Here is a 19,097-nt window from a genome sequence, read left to right as displayed (position 1 = left end):
CGTAAAACAGCAAAAGTGGCACTTACCGGAACTTGTATCTTCAAGCTTTATTCAGAACATTGGTGCAGAATTTCGACATTTTGCCAAATGGCACAACAAATACTGGCCAAATGGCAAAACAAATTCTGCACCAATGTTCTGAATAAATTTTGAAGACATAAGTCCTGGTGAGTGCCACTTTTTCGTGTATCATGCTGGATTTTTACTATTATGAGCATTGTGCTTTTCAGGAACTGCAGCACAGGGCAACCCATGCCGACCTGTCCTATTATCTTTGCCCTAAAGCACGACTGATGGTTTGTGCCGCTACAGTGCCGGCAGGTTAGCAATTTTCTACCCATTAGAGACAAGTCAGAGGCTGTCTAATGTGAATGGTGGCCTCTTGTCTCTCTCTCCCCTGTCACCTGTTGATTTTCAATGCCCTATCCTTTTATTTTCCATTGATCAAAGCCACTGCCAGAAGAGTCTGGCAATGGCTTTGTCTCCTCTCGCCGCATAATACACATGCACACTTGGGCAAGCCAAGCGTGCATGTGTATGGGGAATTATGACAAATAGCCACCGGCTGAATGAGCGTACGGTCGACAACTAGTGAAGGTGTATGGCCAGCTTTGTAGGTGAGGTTTCGGTGAGACATTTGCCATGCTTTTGCTATGCTTTAATGGGATACGCCTTATTTTGAACTTTTTTTTAGACCTTCTCTTGCACGTAACACTAATACACTGATATTAACCATTATGCCCTAGATCAGTGTTTTGCAAATAGTGTATCTGCAGCTGTCGCAAAACTACAACTCCCAGCATGCCCGGACAGCCGTTGGCTGTCCGGGCATGCTGGGAGTTGTAGTTTTGCGACAGCTGGAGACACACTGTTTGGAAACACTGCCCTAGATTCTAACCGGAATTCCTGTATGTAGCTACACTGACTTGGATTTTGCCCAGGTTATCTGCATCTCAAAACTCGATAAATGGATGAACTTCGCTATGAATTTTAGAGAATTGTATTTCCCTATTATTTGTCACTTTGTACTTCCTCCATGATCACTTACCGGCCCATAGGATAACGTTAAAAGAGTACTCCAGGATCTAAAAAGTTAATCGCAGCGCATATGCTGGTGTCCCCAGCGGCTAATAATAAATTGATTCAATTGAGTATCATTCATTACAGCTATGTTACCCCTTTCAGACTGTTTAGAATGGGTCGTTCCGACTCTGATGCCTGTCCTCGCTGTGGTGATGCCGGAGCGGACTTTTGGCATCTTATTTGGGCTTGCCCCAATATTGAGGCATTTTGGGGGGAGGTTATTCGATTCCTCAACACGCTTGCCCAGCCTCCCTTATCTGCTGACCCCTTAATCTGTCTTTTTGGTGTTTTAGATGAGGAGGTGTGGACTCATCATGTCCGCGTCTTCTTGAGGGAAACATTATTCATGGCCAGGAAGGCTATTGCACTTAAGTGGATGGACCCCAGCCCTCCTACTTTATCTCAATGGAAGGCTTTGGTGAATCCAGTGATACCCTTCTCCCATTTGGTATATAAGCATAGGAAATGTCCCGGTAAATTTATTTCAGTGTGGGGTGAGTGGTGCTCCTCTCCGTCCACGCAATGCTCATACTCTATGTCTCCCCGTGGGCCTCCATCTCCGATTCCTGGAGACCGTGTGTGATTGCATGGTGCGCTTGTCGTCTTGTCTCTTTTATGTGACATGTTAGCTGATCCTCTCTGTTCTCTTTTCTTGCACGGGTCTGCTTTCTTTCATTTCTCTTCCTTCCCACCTTGCCCCTTCTCTCTCTCCATTTCTTACCTTTTTCTCTTAACTATGATGGTACACAACTTTGCCCAGGGTATGCTCCGTGGGGGTGCTCCAATTACTAGTTTCTATAGTATCCCGGGTTCTCCCGGTTTGCGGTTGCCTGTTTAGTGTTCTTTATTTTGCATTCTAAGATGAGTAACCCTGACGTTTACATTCTGTCAGACTGTACTTTGCTCAGGCGCCCTTGAATCAATGTAACGTGTACTACCATGTTGTCACTTTATTGGGCCTGCGAGCCGATTGTTCCTTACTTTTCAATAAAACGTGTTTAAAAAAAAAAAAGTTAATCGCAGGAGGTCCGACCACTGGGACCCCCACGATCTCCTACACGGGGCCTCGGCTCTCCTTGTTTGTTTTTATGCATTATTTTACCTCGCCAAATGTTGAGCCACCGCTGTCAGATTTTGTATGTAGTCGCCTATTTTGGTTATTTCTTCTATGTTACAGTCGCTCCAATCAAAGTTGCAAGCCATCTAAAAATCCAGCACAGGCGCAGTGATCTCACCTCTTTGCGGTAATACTCATTGTCATAATCAGACAATGGCTTCCCATCCAGGAGGACTTGTCCTTTTTGTGGTTGATAAAACTTGAGCAGTAACTGGACCACAGTGGATTTTCCCGCATCACAAGCACCGACCAAAGCCGTCACTTGTCCTTCATGTAGCTCAAAAGAGACATCCTACAGGTTAAAAAAAAAAAATAATAATATATATATATATATATATATATATATATATATATATCAGCGCAAAAAAAAAATACATATAAATGTGCTGGTTGTATTTAAAAAAAAAAAATAAATAAAATCACTGCCTGAACATTAGAGGAACTTGAACAGCTGTAATGAATTTCATACCTGGAGGGCTGGGGTGTCTGGTCGTTTCGGATAGGAAAATGAGACATTCTTAAATTGGACGTGCCCCCTGAGATGAGTTGGCTTGAGATTCCCTGGAGGTGGCAACTGTGGAGTTCTGTCCATAAATTCAAACACTTTTTCTGAAGACCCTACTGCTTTTCGGACATCTGGATACATATGCTGCAACACCTTAGATCAACAGCAGAGAGGTTTATTAACGTATAACAGATGTTGGTATGGACAAAATACTTATACAAGAAGGTATTTATTGGTGATGTCTTTAGGTTCAGTACCTGTTATTATTAAAGGGACATGTCAAAAGTTTTGAGTGTTCAAACCCTGAATGATCACTAAAAAAAGCTCTGTGTCCCCGAGATGTCCTATAGACTTATGTTATGTGACCATCTCAGTCATGTGACACAGACTCTTTCCAATGATTGGTCTGGGTCTAAACACTTATGTGCCATCTTAGGCCTTAAAGATGCTGTTTATAAATCAGACAGAATCCCTATAACAGGCTACATCATTGTGCTCCATAATGCTCAGATACGGTGCCGCTTTAGGAAATGATCATGGACTACGTTGTCCCGGTCACCTGGTTGTGCCTTTTAATGGCACTCAGAATGCCATGTATACAGTAATGAATGTTATCAAACTTAGAAGCACCTATACAGCCTTTAAGACAATAAATAAAACAGGACTTGTAGCCTTTACAATTGTATATATTGAAAATAAAAATTGTCACACCTCACCTCCACAGCAGATGTAAACTGCAGCTCGTACAGAACAAACGACACCAGTTCACCTCCACTGACTTCACCGTTCGTTACTAATCGGCCGCCAAAGTAGAGAATGACCACCTTGATCACAAGCCCAGACAGCTGTTGGAAAAAACTTTTTCAGCTTCAGTATATTAATACAAGTCTTCCCACCATGGGCATCTACAGTGGGATAGGTTATAGTTATTAGTCACTCAGACTAGTCATTCTTAGTAGAGAAGCTTCTTCTTCTCTCTCTAGAGGACCTGTCCTGTATTACACAGTCAACCCATTTATTGAAATTTGCATTGTGTAATACCTTATTTCTCCTGTGGTGGCACTGTAGGGAAACTGAAAATGTATTGCCCCCTGATTAGATTACAGCTGATGGCTGGGGACACAGCATGGGGACACTTTATGATAAGCCTTTTTTTCTGAAGACCCTTGAAACAAGTAGGGTTTTGCTGAATGGAGTGAAAATGTGGCGGGGGGCGGGGGGGGGGGGGGGGTGATCGGACGGGGAAGAAACAGGAACACTATAGGGTTGGATCACCAGCAAATCCGCAGTGTAAAATACGCTACGGATCCGTTACGTGTGACCCTACCCATAGGCTTCTATTTAATAGCTCCACCTTTCTTCTGCAATATTAGCTGTAAAAGGGTTGGTCCACCAACAACATTTATCACCCACAGGATGGGTAATAAATGTGGGATTGTTGGAGGTCCGACCTCTGGGACACCTACTGATCATAAGAACAGGGCATCTGCATGATCACCACTTCACTCAGCGTCTGAGATATTCCACGGATGATGAATATTTTTATTTCGAAAACCCCTTTATGTCTATTGGAATAAGTTTCAACTAAGTTTCAGATATGGGGAGGTAATATGAAATGATATAAAGCAATAAAATCTGCTTATATAGTAAGATCTGACATTGTATAAACCGGCATAGTTCACTTTTTATAAAGTGCACTCCGTATTCATATATGTTGTAGAATTTCAAGATTTTAGATACAGCTCATATAGTTGTATAGTTACCAGCTCCTATAGATGGAAAAAAGTTCTTGGTAATAGTATGGCTGGACGTCCGAGAGGCAGATGACAAATGCTGGGGAGGCTGTGTCCAGCGTTGGCATGCGCTTGTGGTGACGGGCCCGGTTGCCACAGGCCTAGGAGAAGTCGCCGGTCACGTAGATAGATGGATAACTCCAGAGATGGAGGCAAAATCGGAGGTAGATGGATCTGCTCCGGGGATAAAGCAAAGCCTCGTGGAAGGCCTCTCGGCGTCTGACGATAGCAAAGCAGGTAGATACAGCCAGGTGTAGATGCAGGATATGGCAGAGCTTTGAAGGAGTGGTGTCAGAGATAGGGAGATGCGGTCAGGGCTGGCGTTAAGGGGGGGCCCCGAATGTCCAGGGGCCCCGTGTCACTGTCAGGAGTGGGCTCCATTTTACAAAGGGGCCCCGTCACTGTCAGGAGCCGGCTTCATCTTCCAAAGGGCCCCCTGTCAGTGTCACGCTGCCTCCGCTATGTGCCGGCTGGCGGCGGCGCGCCTGAAGACACATTAGATACAATGCACTGCGCTGTACTGCCTGTGGCCGGGCCCAAATCCCCTCCCACCTTCCCCTCACCTCTGACCTTCTCCTCCGGGCTTCAGCTCCCCCTCCCCTCTGAGAACGTCACAGCAGTCCAGGCTCCAGCGCGGGGGCTGTTGGTAACTGACGTGTGCGCCGTCACGTCTGTTGCCAGGCAGAGACTGACGTCAGTGACGTCGCCAGCACCACCGGAGAGGAGCCGGGCAATTTACAAGTTAGTGGAGCCGTTGCCACACTGGACCGCATAAAAAAAATAAGGTTAAGGGGGCCAGGGGTGGGTGGCTAGAAACTAATATATAGTGCAGCAGCTGCATAGGATGTATCAGGGGCCAGGCATGCTGGGCATTGCAGTCACTAACTGCAACTCCCAGCATACCCTGATACAGCCTATGGCTCTGCAGCTGCCCCAAAACACAACCTACAGCATGTTGCACTATATAGTATTATATAAATTATACTATATAGTGCAACATGCTGCAGGTTGTGTTTTGGGGCAGAGCCATAGGCTGAATCAGAGCATGCTGGGACTTGCAGTTACTAACTGCAATGGCCAGCATGCCCTGTTACACAAACACCCTATTCAGCTGACCAAACCTTTTGGGTTAGCTGTATCAGGGCATGCTGGGCATTGTAGTTAGTAACTGCAACTCCCAGTATGCCCTGATACAACCTATGGCTCTGCAGCCGCCCCAAAATTACAACTCCTAGCATGTTGCACTATATAGTATTACAGAATAAGTTATGGTGCAACATAATGGGAGTTGTAGTTTTGGTTTGAGGCAGCTGCAGAGCCATAGGCTATGTTAGGGCATGCTGGGAGTTGTAGTTTGTCAGTAGCTCACTGCAACTCCCAGTACTCCCTAACGCAAAAAAATGTTAATAAATGTAAATAAGCCCCTTCCCTAATAAAAGTTTGAATTATCCCCCTTTTTCAAATAAAATAATGTAAACAATTGTACGTCCTGGTGCGGCGGTACTTATCGCACAAGGACGTACATTTACATCCTGTACATGACGGCGAGCACCGGAGTGGTGCTTATGTCATAGGTCCCGGTTGCTATCAGCAGCCAGGGACCCGCCGGTAATGGCGGACATCAGCGATTACTCTCATGTGCGCCATTAACCACTCAGATGCTGTGATCAATACAGATCACGGCATCTGCATCAGTGCAGTCAGTAAAATGGATGCTGCCGCGGGGATCCGATCATCCATATTGGCGGACGGAGGGCCTGTCACCTGCCTCCGTCCGTCTCCAGGGGTCTTATGCTATGGTCCAAGATCGAGCAGACCAAAGCAAACATTGACATATCATGTAGCATTAATAGATCTGTCATTTTTTGTAAGTGCGTTATCTTTTGTAGGTATTATAATTTAAATGCAACCAATTTCTGGTGCAATATGTGTAAAAAAAATTAAAAAATTAAAACTCCTAAATGACCTGTGCCTCATTTATTATGAGTATTGTTGTCATGACGCCATGTGTTTCATGTACATGAGTAAGTCCCTGTACAAAGCAATGTGCAGAGCTCTGAATGTTCTTTATATGGCTCTGCTGCTCCTCACCCACGCCTACTTATAATAGATCTGGATGAGGAGCAGTAAACATAATAGAATATTATAATTGATGGGATTTGTTCTCTACACAGCTTTGCTGCTCCGCCACTTGCCACAACCGTTCGCATTCATATACAGGGAGAGAGCCTGCGATCAGAGACGGGGGGCTTCTGTAGCAGAGTCAGATATTTGAAGGTACCATTCATGACTGTGTAATCCGTCATAGTATTAGAGTATGTACAGTGATCCCTCAACTTACAATGGCCTCAACATACAATGGTTTCAACATACAATGGTCTTTTCTGGACCATTGTAACTTGAAACCAGACTCAACATACAATGCTACAGACAGTCCAGGCCGGAAGAACTGACCAATTAGAATGGACATTCCCAACAGTACTACTGAAGTGCATGCACTGACTGTCTGGTAGCGCCTCCCTACAATACAAGGAGGTACTACATGTTCTGTATTACTCTTTACCTGTGCCTTTAACTCTTTAGCTGCTCCTTTGGACATAGGTAAGGGCAGCTACATTTTGCATGTACTGTACAGGACCCTGAAGAAGCTCAGAAGCTCCTGTCCTCTATATAGACCAGACTTTCCCAACCAGGTTGCCTCCAGCTGTTGCAAAACTACAACTCCCAGCATGCCTGGACAGCCTTTGGCTGTCCAGGCATGCTGGGAGTTGTAGTTTTGCAACTGCTGGAGGCACCCTGGATGGGAAACACTGGCATAGACAGTGATTACAGCTTCCAGCAGCTCTTTCTTTCTTTTATATGTAAGTATTTGCTTTATCTATATTAGTTATCTACTTATTTTTCTTTAATCCTCACCTTTTCTTATCATTGGATGACATTTTGGTGGCTTCAGAACCAATTACCAGGTTTCCATAGAGTTATGGTCTCAACATACAATGGTTTCAACATACAATGGTCGCCCTGGAACCAATTAATATTGTAACTTGAGGGACCACTGTATTCTATATTTGTTGCCCTGGGGCTTTCTATTTAGTGTAAATGAGTAGCGCTATGTACAGAGCTGTGTATGTTCTTTATATGGCTCTGCTGCTCCTTACCCAGGCCTACTTATAATAGCCCTGGCTGAGGAGCAGTAGAACTATGTAAAAAACCTAATAGGCAATTATCTGTCATGGGATTTCATAGAATCCAGTAGCATGGATTTACTGGGAATTGTATAGGTCTGATGTGGACGCAAGGATTTTATGCCTGATGGATCACTATGGGCCTGTGCCCCGGATGTTTTAGGTCCCTAGCAATGCCCCTGAGTAAAGCACTACAATACATACACTAATACATACACATGACACACAGATAACCTAGGTGTCCAATCTGCATCCCTCCAGCTGTTTGCAAAACTACAATTACCAGCATGCAGCCCAAACTGTCTTTGGCTGTCCGGACATGCTGGGAGTTGTAGTTTTGCAATAGCTGGAGGGCTACAGACTGGTCACCTTGGATGTAAAGGTGCATTCACATGCTAGTAGCTAGCAGTGGGTAACCATTCAGTTAAACGGGTCTGCCAGCAGTCTGCAAATCTGCCACTATTGGGGAATATCCGCAGACCCGTTGAAATGAAAGGTAGTGTTCGGGTGCATTGACACCACGTTTTGGCCGGTACGGGACCGGATATGGCTGGGGAGAGAGGGGAGGGGCAACCACACGCTGCCGTATGCGGTCCCTTGTCTAATGCCTTGTCTACACTGTCTACACTGGATTTTTTCTCCATGAAAATTCATAGTTGCATGGATTTTGTTATATTTTATTTATTCTATTTGTTTAATGTTATTTAATTAAAGCATATTTTCATGTAGTTGTATGTTTTATTTGGCTAAATTGATTAAATGAGCCTATATTTTTGGTAGAATATAAAAAAAATTGGGGCCCCACTTTTAGGTTTGCCCAGGGCCACACTTTGTCTAAAACCAGCCCTGGATGCGGTTGATGGATTGCGGTAGTCGTGCGAGAAAGAGACCATTGCCGCACGACTACCGCAATCCATCAACCGCATCTCTCTATCTCTGACACCACTCCTTCAAAGCTCTGCCATATCCTGCATCTACACCTGGCTGTATCTACCTGCTTTGCTATCGTCAGACGCCGAGAGGCCTTCCACGAGGCTTTGCTTTGTCCCCGGAGCAGATCCATCTACCTCCGAGTTTGCCTCCATCTCCGGAGTAATCCATCTATCTACGTGACCGGCGACTTCTCCTAGGCCTGTGGCAACCGGGCCCGTCACCACAAGCGCATGCCAACGCTGGACACAGCCTCCACAGCACTTGTCATCTGCCTCTCGGACGTCCAGCCATACTATTACCAAGAACTTTTTTCCATCTATGGGAGCTGGTAACTATACAACTATATGAGCTGTCTCTAAAATCTTGAAATTCTACAACATATATGAATACGGAGTGCACTTTATACTATGCCGGTTTATACAATGTCACATCTTACTATATAAGCGGATTTTAATGTTTTATTGCTTTATATCATTTCATATTACCTCCCCACAAGGGCCCTGTGTAAGGAGGTATTAACTTATGTCCTTTGTTTATGTTTTATATTAATGTCTCATTTTTACATCATTTAAAGTGAAGCACAGTCCGATTTTATTTTATTTCTGTAATTAACCATCATGTACCATTTATGGTATTAGTCTAGAGGCTTTTGGTACCTTCTTCTTTCTACAAATTATTTTACATTTGCACTTTTTTTGGTGTAAGTACATTCCATATAGCCTCGACAAATTTATTCTGTGAGCTGCACATACCCCAATTTTTCCTAGAAGTTTCAGATATGTTCTACCAGGTTTTCCCCTATATGGATGACATTTGTGAAATACAATTGATTGGATTGCTGACTTTGCAGAACGTGTTCCTGAATTTAGAAACTTCTCTTATATTGTAAAAGGTTCACTTTCTTGTCAATTCCATTTTGTTTTGGTTTCTCTTCAGAAATTGCTTTTTCTTAGCTTCTCCGATACAGACCAATTGTACACAGAGCTCATGATGGTACAGACTGGTCACCTTACTGTAGTCTATATCATTTTGTAGTTTCGGTCTATAACTTTATTTTTTATTTTGTTAAACTGTTATTTGGTTTTTATTTGCATCCCTTTTCTTCAGATTCACTGCCTAACCCAAGGTACTTGTATAAGGGATACTTGTAACAGCTGAGCTGCCAAAATGTAGCCAAGAAGCCCACAATGATTTACAGTAAAAAATAATACAGCAATCCGCTGCTCAACCACCCCCCAAAAAATATAAAATGTCCCCTTTACGCATGTAAAATGTTGTAAAAAAAAATAAAATATGATAGCTGAATTTTGTACAAGTTCATAAACTTTAACCAATAATATATAGGAAACCCAATTGTCCTACAAAAAAAAAAAAGGTTGATGGGAGAATAAGAAAGGGTTAACCCCTTAAGGACGCAGGACGTAAATGTACGTCCTGGTGAGGTGGTACTTAACGCACCAGGACGTACATTTACGTCCTGTGCATAACCGCGGGCATCGGAGCGATGCCCGTGTCATGCGCGGCTGATCCCGGCTGCTGATCGCAGCCAGGGACCCGCCGGCAATGGCCGACGCCCGCGATCTCGCGGGCGTCCGCCATTAACCCCTCAGGTGCCGGGATCAATACAGATCCCGGCATCTGCGGGAGTTCGCGATTTAAATGAACGATCGGATCGCCCGCAGCGCTGCTGCGGGGATCCGATCATTCATAACGCTGCACGGAGGTCCCCTCTCCTTCCTCCATGCGGCTCCCGGCGTCTCCTGCTCTGGTCTGTGATCGAGCAGACCAGAGCAGGAGATGACCGATAATACTGATCTGTTCTATGTCCTATACATAGAACAGATCAGTATTAGCAATCATGGTATTGCTATGAATAGTCCCCTATGGGGACTATTCAAGTGTAAAAAAAAATGTAAAAAAATGTAAAAGTAAAAGTAAAAAAAAAGTGAAAAATCCCCTCCCCCAATAAAAAAGTAAAACGTCCGTTTTTTCCTATTTTACCCCCAAAAAGCGTAAAAAACATTTTTTATAGACATATTTGGTATCGCCGCGTGCGTAAATGTCCGAACTATTAAAATAAAATGTTATTGATCCCGTACGGTGAATGGCGTGAACGAAAAAAAATAAAAAAGTCCAAAATTCCTACTTTTTTAATACATTTTATTTTAAAAAAATATATAAAAAGTGTATTAAAAGTTTTTTATATGCAAATGTGGTATCAAAAAAAAGTACAGATCATGGCGCAAAAAATGAGCCCCCATACCGCCACTTATACGGAAAAATAAAAAAGTTAGAGGTCATCAAAATAAAGGGATTATAAACATACTAATTTGGTTAAAAAGTTTGTGATTTTTTTTAAGCGCAACAATAATATAAAAGTATATAATAATGGGTATCATTTTAATCGTATTGACCCTCAGAATAAAGAACACATGTCATTTTTACCATAAATTGTACGGCGTGAAAACAAAACCTTCCAAAATTAGCAAAATTGCGTTTTTCGTTTTAATTTCCCCACAAAAATAGTGTTTTTTGGTTGCGCCATACATTTTATGATATAATGAGTGATGTCATTACAAAGGACAACTGGTCGCGCAAAAAACAAGCCCTCATACTAGTCTGTGGATGAAAATATAAAAGAGTTATGATTTTTAGAAGGCGAGGAGGAAAAAATGAAAACGTAAAAATTTAATTGTCTGAGTCCTTAAGGCCAAAATGGGCTGAGTCCTTAAGGGGTTAATAAACTTTAAACTAACTGAATCACATACTCAATCCCCTGCTGCTACAATTCAGACAGCGCCTGATCCCATGATGTCTCGACACACAGAAAATGACCACTCAGCCAATCACTAGCTGAGACAGGTCATTGTTAGTGATTCAATAAAACCAACGACCTCCAAACCAGTGGACAATAAGGCGTTGAGGAACCAGGCGATAGGTAGAGCAATAAGTTTATTCCCAACATGCAACGCGTTTCACGCAAATGCGCTTCATCAGGCATTGTCAGTGATTGGCTGAGCAGGCATTTCCTTTGTGTCCAGAAGTTCACCAGGAAGACCTTGTATTAGGGAACAGCAGTAGTGGAGGATCAGGTAGATTAGTATTGGTCCTTTTTGTAAAATTATATATTTTAATTTGCTGGACAACCCATTTAACACATAATACTCAATACTCACACTGTTGGCCACTGAGGTACACCCATAGGCCACGGCTTCCATCTTGTTTAGTTCATAAGTGTGTTCCAGTTTTGTTTCGTAGCGTTGACATTCACCTTCTTCATTAGCAAAGCTCCGTACTGTCTTCATGTTGGAGAAGATCTCTAATGCCACCTGATTGGCTTCCGACAGGGATTTCTGTACCTTCATAGCCAAATTCTGTGGGAGAGAAGAGTAAGCTGCTTAGTCTATGTACAGTACATTGCTTTTGCACGTTAGGCTATGTTCACACGACTAATTTTGCAGATGGATTGCAGATTTAGATTTTGATATGCTGTGGTTCAATAAAACCAATTTAAATGAGGTTGACATGGAAATAAAGCTGCACAATATCCATTACAGTGCGGATTTAAAGTAAACACAAGAGACAGATTTTAAAATGCAAGAAATTGTAATATGCATAGAGAAGAATATTATTGGTCTCACCTGGTAAAAGGCTCCAGATAGTTTTGGAACAATTGTTGTTACTAAGAGACATAGCATAGTGAAGAGTGTTAGCTTTGTGGACAGGCTCAACATGTAAAAGACTAGGAATACCAGTCTCATAAAATACCACATCAATAAGCTGAGATTGTGGCTGAGCGCTTCGCTCATCGCTGTGATGTCCGTAGTGATGCGGGATGTGATGTCACCTTCAAAGAAAAAATAAACAAATGTAACTTTTAGTAGACAAGAATAAAAAATAAGCAAGGCTTTTAAAAAAGATGTCGTCAATATACCCAGTACCTGTGGACACAGTATCGAAGAAAGTGATGTCCTGCCTCAGGATGGCGTGGAGAAGCTTTCCCTGGGTCTGGGTGTGAACCAAGCTCATGGTGATATTGTAGATGCAATCACATATAAATTCTGTCACGGCACTGCAAGTTACATGATTATCATAGTCAGATCACAAAAAACACAATATATATGCAGGAGATGGCCTGTTATTTTCTGGGGGCATTATCTCTGTTTGTGAGAGAGAGTCATGCTGTGATAAGGAAGGTGGGGAGAAGCTTAATGAGGCAGAAGATTTGCCCAGATTTCACAGATTTGAAGTCACACCAGGAAGAGCCCGCCCAGCCAGCACAGTTATAGGGAGAAAACACAAATACAGAAACGATCTAGAGAAAATGATATAAGCAGGCATGCTACACCCAATATGCATACTATTTTTAAGAACCATAAACTTTTTGTTTTTCCATCAACAGAGTAGTTTAACAGGGGGCTTGTCTCATCAAATAACAACCCATCTGAAAAAGTAACAAAAAGGTATTCACCTGACCTCCCTTGGTCCACCTTTTGGCACCCAGTTATGTACAATGAATTCGGAAAGTGTTCAGACTAGGGATTGGGGGGGGGGGTTGGAGAAATAGCCCATAATTTATACCGGAATATCGGTATAAGTTATCGGCCTGAAAGGCCACAGATTATCGGTATCGGCCCTAAAAAATCGATATTGGTCGATCCCTAGTTCAGACCTTTTCACTTTTACCACAGTTTGTTATGTTGTGGCCTTAAAATATTAATAAAAATCCCCCATCATTCTGCACTTAATACCCCATGTTGACAAAGTGAAAATTACAAGTACATTTTTAGAAATCTTTAATAATTTATTGAGAAGGAAAAACTATAATCCTGCAGTGACATAAGTATTCATACCCTTTGTTCAGGGCTAAGTTGAAACCACTTTGGCAGTGATTCCAGCCTCCAGTCTTCTTGGGGATGAGGCCACAAGGTTTACACATCTGGATTTGGGGATTTTCTGCCATTCTTCTCTGCAGAGCTTCTCAGGCTCTGCCATGGTTGAAGGAGATCATCAGTGGAAGCCATTTTCAGGTCTGTCCAGAGATGTTCCATTGGGTTTGGGCTCTGGCTTGGCCACTCAAGGACATTCCCACAGTTGTCCCTAAGCTGCTCCTGTGTTGTCTCGGCTGTGTGCCTATGGTCATTTTCTTGTTGAAAGGTTAATCCTCAGCCCAGTCTGAGGTCCAGAGCTCTGGATAAGGTTTTCATTAGGAATATATCTGTAATTTGCACGATTCAGCTTCCCCACAACCCAGATCAGTATCCCTGTCCCCACAGCATAATGCTGCCCCCACCATGATCACTGTAGGGATGGTATTGGGCAGGTGATGGGCAGTGCCTGGTTTCCTCCAGACATGATGCTACCCAGACCATGATCACTGTAGGGATGGTATTGGGCAGGTAATGGGCAGTACCTGGTTTCCTCCAGACATGATGCTGCCCCCACCATGATCACTGTAGGGATGGTATTGGGCAGGTGATGGGCAGTGCCTGGTTTCCTCCAGACATGATGCTGCCCCCACCATGATCACTGTAGGGATGGTATTGGGCAGGTGATGGGCAGTGCCTGGTTTCCGCCCAGACATGATGGTGCCCCCAACATGATCACTGTAGGGATGGTATTGGGCAGGGGATGGGCAGTGCCTGGTTTCCTCCAGACATGACGCTGCCCCCACCATGATCACTGTAGGGATGGTATTGGGCAGGTGATGGGAAGTGCCTGATTTCCTCCAGACATGATGCTGCCCCCACCATGATCACTGTAGGGATGGTATTGGGCAGGTGATGGGCAGTGCCTGGTTTCCCTCAGACATGATGCTGTCCCCACCATGATCACTGTAGGGATGGTTTGGGCAGGGGATGGGCAGTGCCTGGTTTCCTCCAGACATGATGCTGTCCCCACCATGATCACTGTAGGGATGGTATTGGGCAGGTGATGGGCAGTGCCTGGTTTCCTCCAGACATGACGCTGCCCCCACCATGATCACTGTAGGAATGGTATTGGGCAGGTGATGGGCAGCGCCTGGTTTCCTCCAGACACGACGCTGCCCCCACCAAGCTTTATTGCAGCAATGGTATTGGGGAAATGAACAGGGCCTAAATCTTGTTTCTCACAGATCTTGTTTCTGCGCTTTTTTGCAAATTCCATGTGGCTTTCATGTCTTTAGCTGAGGAGAGGCCTCTTTCTGGCCACTCTGCCATAAAGCCCAGGTTGGTGGAGGCTGCATACAAGTCTTCATAAATCCCCAAAACCAACAATTTTTAGGACTCAAGAAATGCCCAATGATGCCTTGAGAAAGCGTCACATGACGCAAAACTAGTGCTCGTCTGTGTTAGTGCTATCCTCTCGTTTGTGCCTGCCATGCTGGAATAAAGACAAGGTATTTTATTTGCATCTACTACAAGTGTGCTGAGGACTTTCTTGTGCTATTTATTAAATGGCCAAATATAACAGCCATATTTTTACTATTGCAATACAAATATGGAAGGCCAGCTCACCCTCTAACCCAGAGAGAAATCCGGGCACACGGATATCCACAGTGCCGTGGAACAAACAATCTTCAGAAAGGAACTAGTCCAGCGCTCATCAGATGATGGGTAAAAGTTGTATTTTATTAGAAATCCTTAAAACAGCATAAAAGTCACATACAATGGAGCTAAGCTTGACATGTTAAAGAGTACCTGTCACTAAATAAACTTTTCTAAACTAAATCAGACTATGTTCTCTTACTACTCCTAACACTCCTCCACCCTTAGAAAAAATTTCAGAGATTTAAAAAACTGTGTATATTACCTTTATTCTTGCTCACATAGTAATATCTTCCAGCAGAAGAAAGTGGGTGTGACATCACTGAAGCCTGCTGGGGGACCACTTCCGCCCTCACATAGTTACAGCGCTGTGATGAATAGAAGACCTCAAGCACTGTGCAGCAGCTTTCAGTCTGTGTATCATTCAGTGAGGCTCTGTTCAGCTTTTAGTCTGTGCAGCTTTCAGTCAGTGCAGCTTTCAGTCTGTGTATCATTCAGTGAGACTCTGTTCAGCTTTTAGTCTGTGCAGCTTTTAGTCTGTGCAGCTTTCAGTGAAGCTCTTTGCAGCTGTCAATCAAGCTCAGTGCAGAGAAACACTTCCTGAGTTTGGTCTCCTGCCATTACAAGCAGGAGACCAAAATCGAGATTTTGACCAGATGGAATGTGTTCTGGCCAAGAAGGGAGACCCCTGGTGGCCAGAAATATTACAAATCATGTTTAATGACAGTGCCCATTTAAGCTTAGCTCCATGGTACGTTACTGTTATGCTGTTTTAAGGATTTTTAATAAAGTACAACTTTTATCCATTATCCCATGAGCGTTGGACTATTTCCTTTCTGAAGATTATTTTTACTATTGGATTTTACTGAACAGTAAAAAATCGCTGTTGACGTTGGCAGCTAAGGCCGAGTTCACATTTTGCTTTAAGGACCATTCAAAGGAGCTCCATCATACGGTCTGCCTAAGTGACAAACAATGGACCTAGAAGATCCATGCCACAACGGACATCAACAGGACCCAATAGGTTCCACTGACTGAGTACGGTCCGTTGGGTTACCATCTGGTGAATGCTGTTTCACAGGAGTTGAATGGAGAAAAAATTAGGACATGCAAGATTTTTTTCTCTACTTAACTACCATAATTTGAATAGACTCAGCTAGCGGAGCTCCTCCGATCGAAGCTTAATGCTGATGTGAACCGGGACTAAAGGGCTAAGATCAGAGCTATCTTCTCTCCCTTCCTCTCATCAGGATGTCATCTGTATATTACATCTGATGCCTGCTGCTGTTGGCATGGGTAAAGCTCCTGTGCCCTTGCCATTCCTATTCTGTATTACTATTAACTGAAGAACCTAGTGTATTACCATAGTATATATGAGCAAAGGTTGTAGGTAAGTTATGCTCACCGAAGTTGGTTATGCTCAGAGCATAACATCTAGAGCAGCATATTACTGAGCAGGTCAGCAGCCTTGGAGCACCAGACCCTCCAAAAGGGTCAGCAAGAAGAAATGGATTGTGGTAGTTTATAGAAAAAAATTCTCCAAACGTGGCGCTTCTCCCAAAAAAGATTTTCTTTATTTGAACATCAAAGGTATAACAGGATGTGATAGCACTTTCAACGCGTTTCTAGGTCGTACCGAGCTCTTTATTAAGATGTGGATGCACATCTTGACAAAGAGCTCGGTACGAGCTAGAAATGTGTTGAAAGTGCTATCACATCCTGTTATACCTTAGATGTTCAAATAAAGAAAATCTTTTATGGGAGAAGCGCCACGTTTGGAGAATTTTTTTCTATATTCTGTATTACTGGCTTTGACAGAGGAAGAGGAAGTATCTGCATTACTGTACTATTATGGCATAGTATAGGAAGCATGAAAGATAAATCTCCTAAAAAATATATCAGTAGACAGCATTAGTGGGGTCTGTGAGTTGGGACCACCACCTGTCAATATAACTCTTCCAAGCTTGATAATCTCTGGATTTCCAGGCTAAGACTAAGGGCTTTGCCATAAAAACTAGACCTATTCTTGTAGTAGATATGGACAGCAGATGTCAATTTCCTCACCTAGACAATGTGATCAGACTTATTGCTATTATGGAGTTCCAAAATATGGAGGGGTCTTTCTTTTCCTGGATCCAGTCTGTCATCTTTCCTGTGTAGGCTGGTAAAGCCATTTCACCTGTTATATGGGACAAAAGAAGCGACATGTTAGACATGGTCATGGATGGTGATGATCTGAAACAACTAGTTGGGTATAATGGACTATGTACACTCATTCTTCACTTAGTACGTTTAATTCCAAAAGACCCCATTCACATTAGACAAAAGTCGTGTGACTATAACATCTATGGAGGCCTCAGCACCCTACTCCAACAGATGATATCGAAGAGAAGACACACACATGATTGGCCGAATCTAATGTGCATGTAAATGGGGGGATTAGTCAGAATCAAAGCCGTAAGGGCTTCTGTAGAACATAAGATCTTGCAGGCATGTTAGCCAATTGTGTAAGGTTTCATTATACAATTTTATCAAAACAAAATCCCGACAATGTAATTTAGCTATAGTATATAAATGGAGATGAAGACAAAATACTTACTCCAAGAAGACAGCACCAAAAACACAGACACCCACAGGAACCTCCATCCATATGGTTTAAGGAGGGCAAGTAATCTCCACACAGAAGCTGATGATTCTTCCTCGTCTTCCTCATCTTCATCACTGAGAAACAGCTGGTGCCAGACGACTGCAGAAGTCAACGTGATCAGGTAAGAGAAGATGAAGAGGTCTCCGTGTGCCCATCTGTGCAGGAGCTCAGCGCTGGTCCGTGGTAATAGGAGGGCGGTGAAGGTGGCACAGGATGGTACCAGCAGGCTGAGGGCGGCAGAGGACACCAGTAAGGGCTCTCCTTGTAACCAGCGTGGCAATTTTGATACGCGGTTCACTGCACGAACACCGAGTGTCAAAACAACCAGTCTTGCCAGGCCTGTTACCCAAACCAGGAGGAGATTAATCGGCAAATACAAAGTCAGACTTAGCTTTAGTAAGTGCAGAGCGGCATAGTCCACACTGAGGAGGCAGCACAATGACCACAAGAGATGCATCGTCTGAGAACAGAAAGAATATAGCACAGTATAAATGAGAAGAAAACGTCATGTAGGTCCACCAACAGAAGGACTTAAAGGGAACCAAGCACTAGATTTTACCATATATAACACTTGGCAATGCATTATATGGTAAAATCTGTACCATCCACGGGGAAGTTATAAAGTCTCCCCAGCCATCCCGTAAATAGTCCCCTGGACGGGGAACTATAGATACCAGGTCCCGTCGCTCCGGCCATAGTGACACCTCCTCAGCGTGATTGACGGCACACGTCATCCATCGCTCTGCTCCCTAAACAGACGGGGCAGAGCGGTGGCACGGGCCATCAATCAATGGCCGGAGCAACAGGACCCTGGTAAGTATAGCTCCCAGCCCAGTAAAATACTTAGACTTTATAACTTTATATCCTCACCAACCCCGGGGGGCAAAAACGTCCCCCGGGGATGGTGAGAATACAACTTTTACCATATATAAAGCGTTGCTAAGCATTATATATGGTAAAATCTAGTGCTTGGTTCCCTTTAAATGGGAACTGTCATTTGGAAACAATTTTGACATGTCCTAGCCACATCAGTAGAACGAGCTGGGAGATGTCAAGGATCCCCATATTCTCTCTTGGCTCAGTGTCACATTATGGAGACACACTCTCAATGTAAGTCCATGGAGCGTGTCTCGATGAATAGCCCTAGCTAACGATTTGCACCCCGGTTTTCTGCTGACAGATCTGCTTTAAAGAGGTTTATATTTTTTTTAGTATTTTATTGCTTTGGTAGACCTAATATTAACTATTTTTGCTCTCTTGCTATTTGTGTGACTACCTATACTTTAGAGTAATCAGCTGGGCAGGAA

At 43.5% G+C, this 19,097-nt stretch overlaps 2 protein-coding genes across 3 annotated transcripts in view; one reads left to right on the top strand and one right to left on the bottom strand.

Annotated features, from left to right (window-relative positions):
* TAP1 (transporter 1, ATP binding cassette subfamily B member) overlaps nucleotides 1-19,097 on the bottom strand; it is a 38,696-nt gene that overhangs the window by 9,242 nt on the left and 10,357 nt on the right. Inside the window, exons 2-9 of the mRNA XM_056538488.1 lie at nucleotides 17,743-18,250; nucleotides 17,208-17,322; nucleotides 12,558-12,688; nucleotides 12,258-12,463; nucleotides 11,793-11,990; nucleotides 3,422-3,550; nucleotides 2,670-2,858; nucleotides 2,319-2,492 (exon numbers count right to left, since the gene is read on the bottom strand). Of these exons, the coding sequence (XP_056394463.1) occupies nucleotides 2,319-2,492; nucleotides 2,670-2,858; nucleotides 3,422-3,550; nucleotides 11,793-11,990; nucleotides 12,258-12,463; nucleotides 12,558-12,688; nucleotides 17,208-17,322; nucleotides 17,743-18,247 (1,647 nt within the window). The 5' untranslated portion in view covers nucleotides 18,248-18,250. The remainder of the gene's footprint in view (nucleotides 1-2,318; nucleotides 2,493-2,669; nucleotides 2,859-3,421; nucleotides 3,551-11,792; nucleotides 11,991-12,257; nucleotides 12,464-12,557; nucleotides 12,689-17,207; nucleotides 17,323-17,742; nucleotides 18,251-19,097) is intronic.
* The window catches only part of TAP2 (transporter 2, ATP binding cassette subfamily B member), a 61,617-nt gene continuing 47,636 nt past the window's right edge, over nucleotides 5,117-19,097 (top strand). The window contains exons 1-2 of one of the 2 annotated variants that reach the window (XM_056538490.1): nucleotides 5,117-5,239; nucleotides 6,673-6,775. The gene's annotated coding sequence lies outside the window, so the exon portion shown is untranslated. Of the gene's footprint in view, nucleotides 5,284-6,672; nucleotides 6,776-19,097 lie in introns of both variants that reach the window. The other variant, XM_056538491.1, reaches the window with a different exon arrangement.

The sequence above is a fragment of the Hyla sarda genome, chromosome 9 (assembly GCF_029499605.1).
Source record: "Hyla sarda isolate aHylSar1 chromosome 9, aHylSar1.hap1, whole genome shotgun sequence".
NCBI classification, from domain to species: domain Eukaryota; kingdom Metazoa; phylum Chordata; class Amphibia; order Anura; family Hylidae; genus Hyla; species Hyla sarda.
This window is presented reverse-complemented; position numbering and strand designations above follow the sequence as displayed.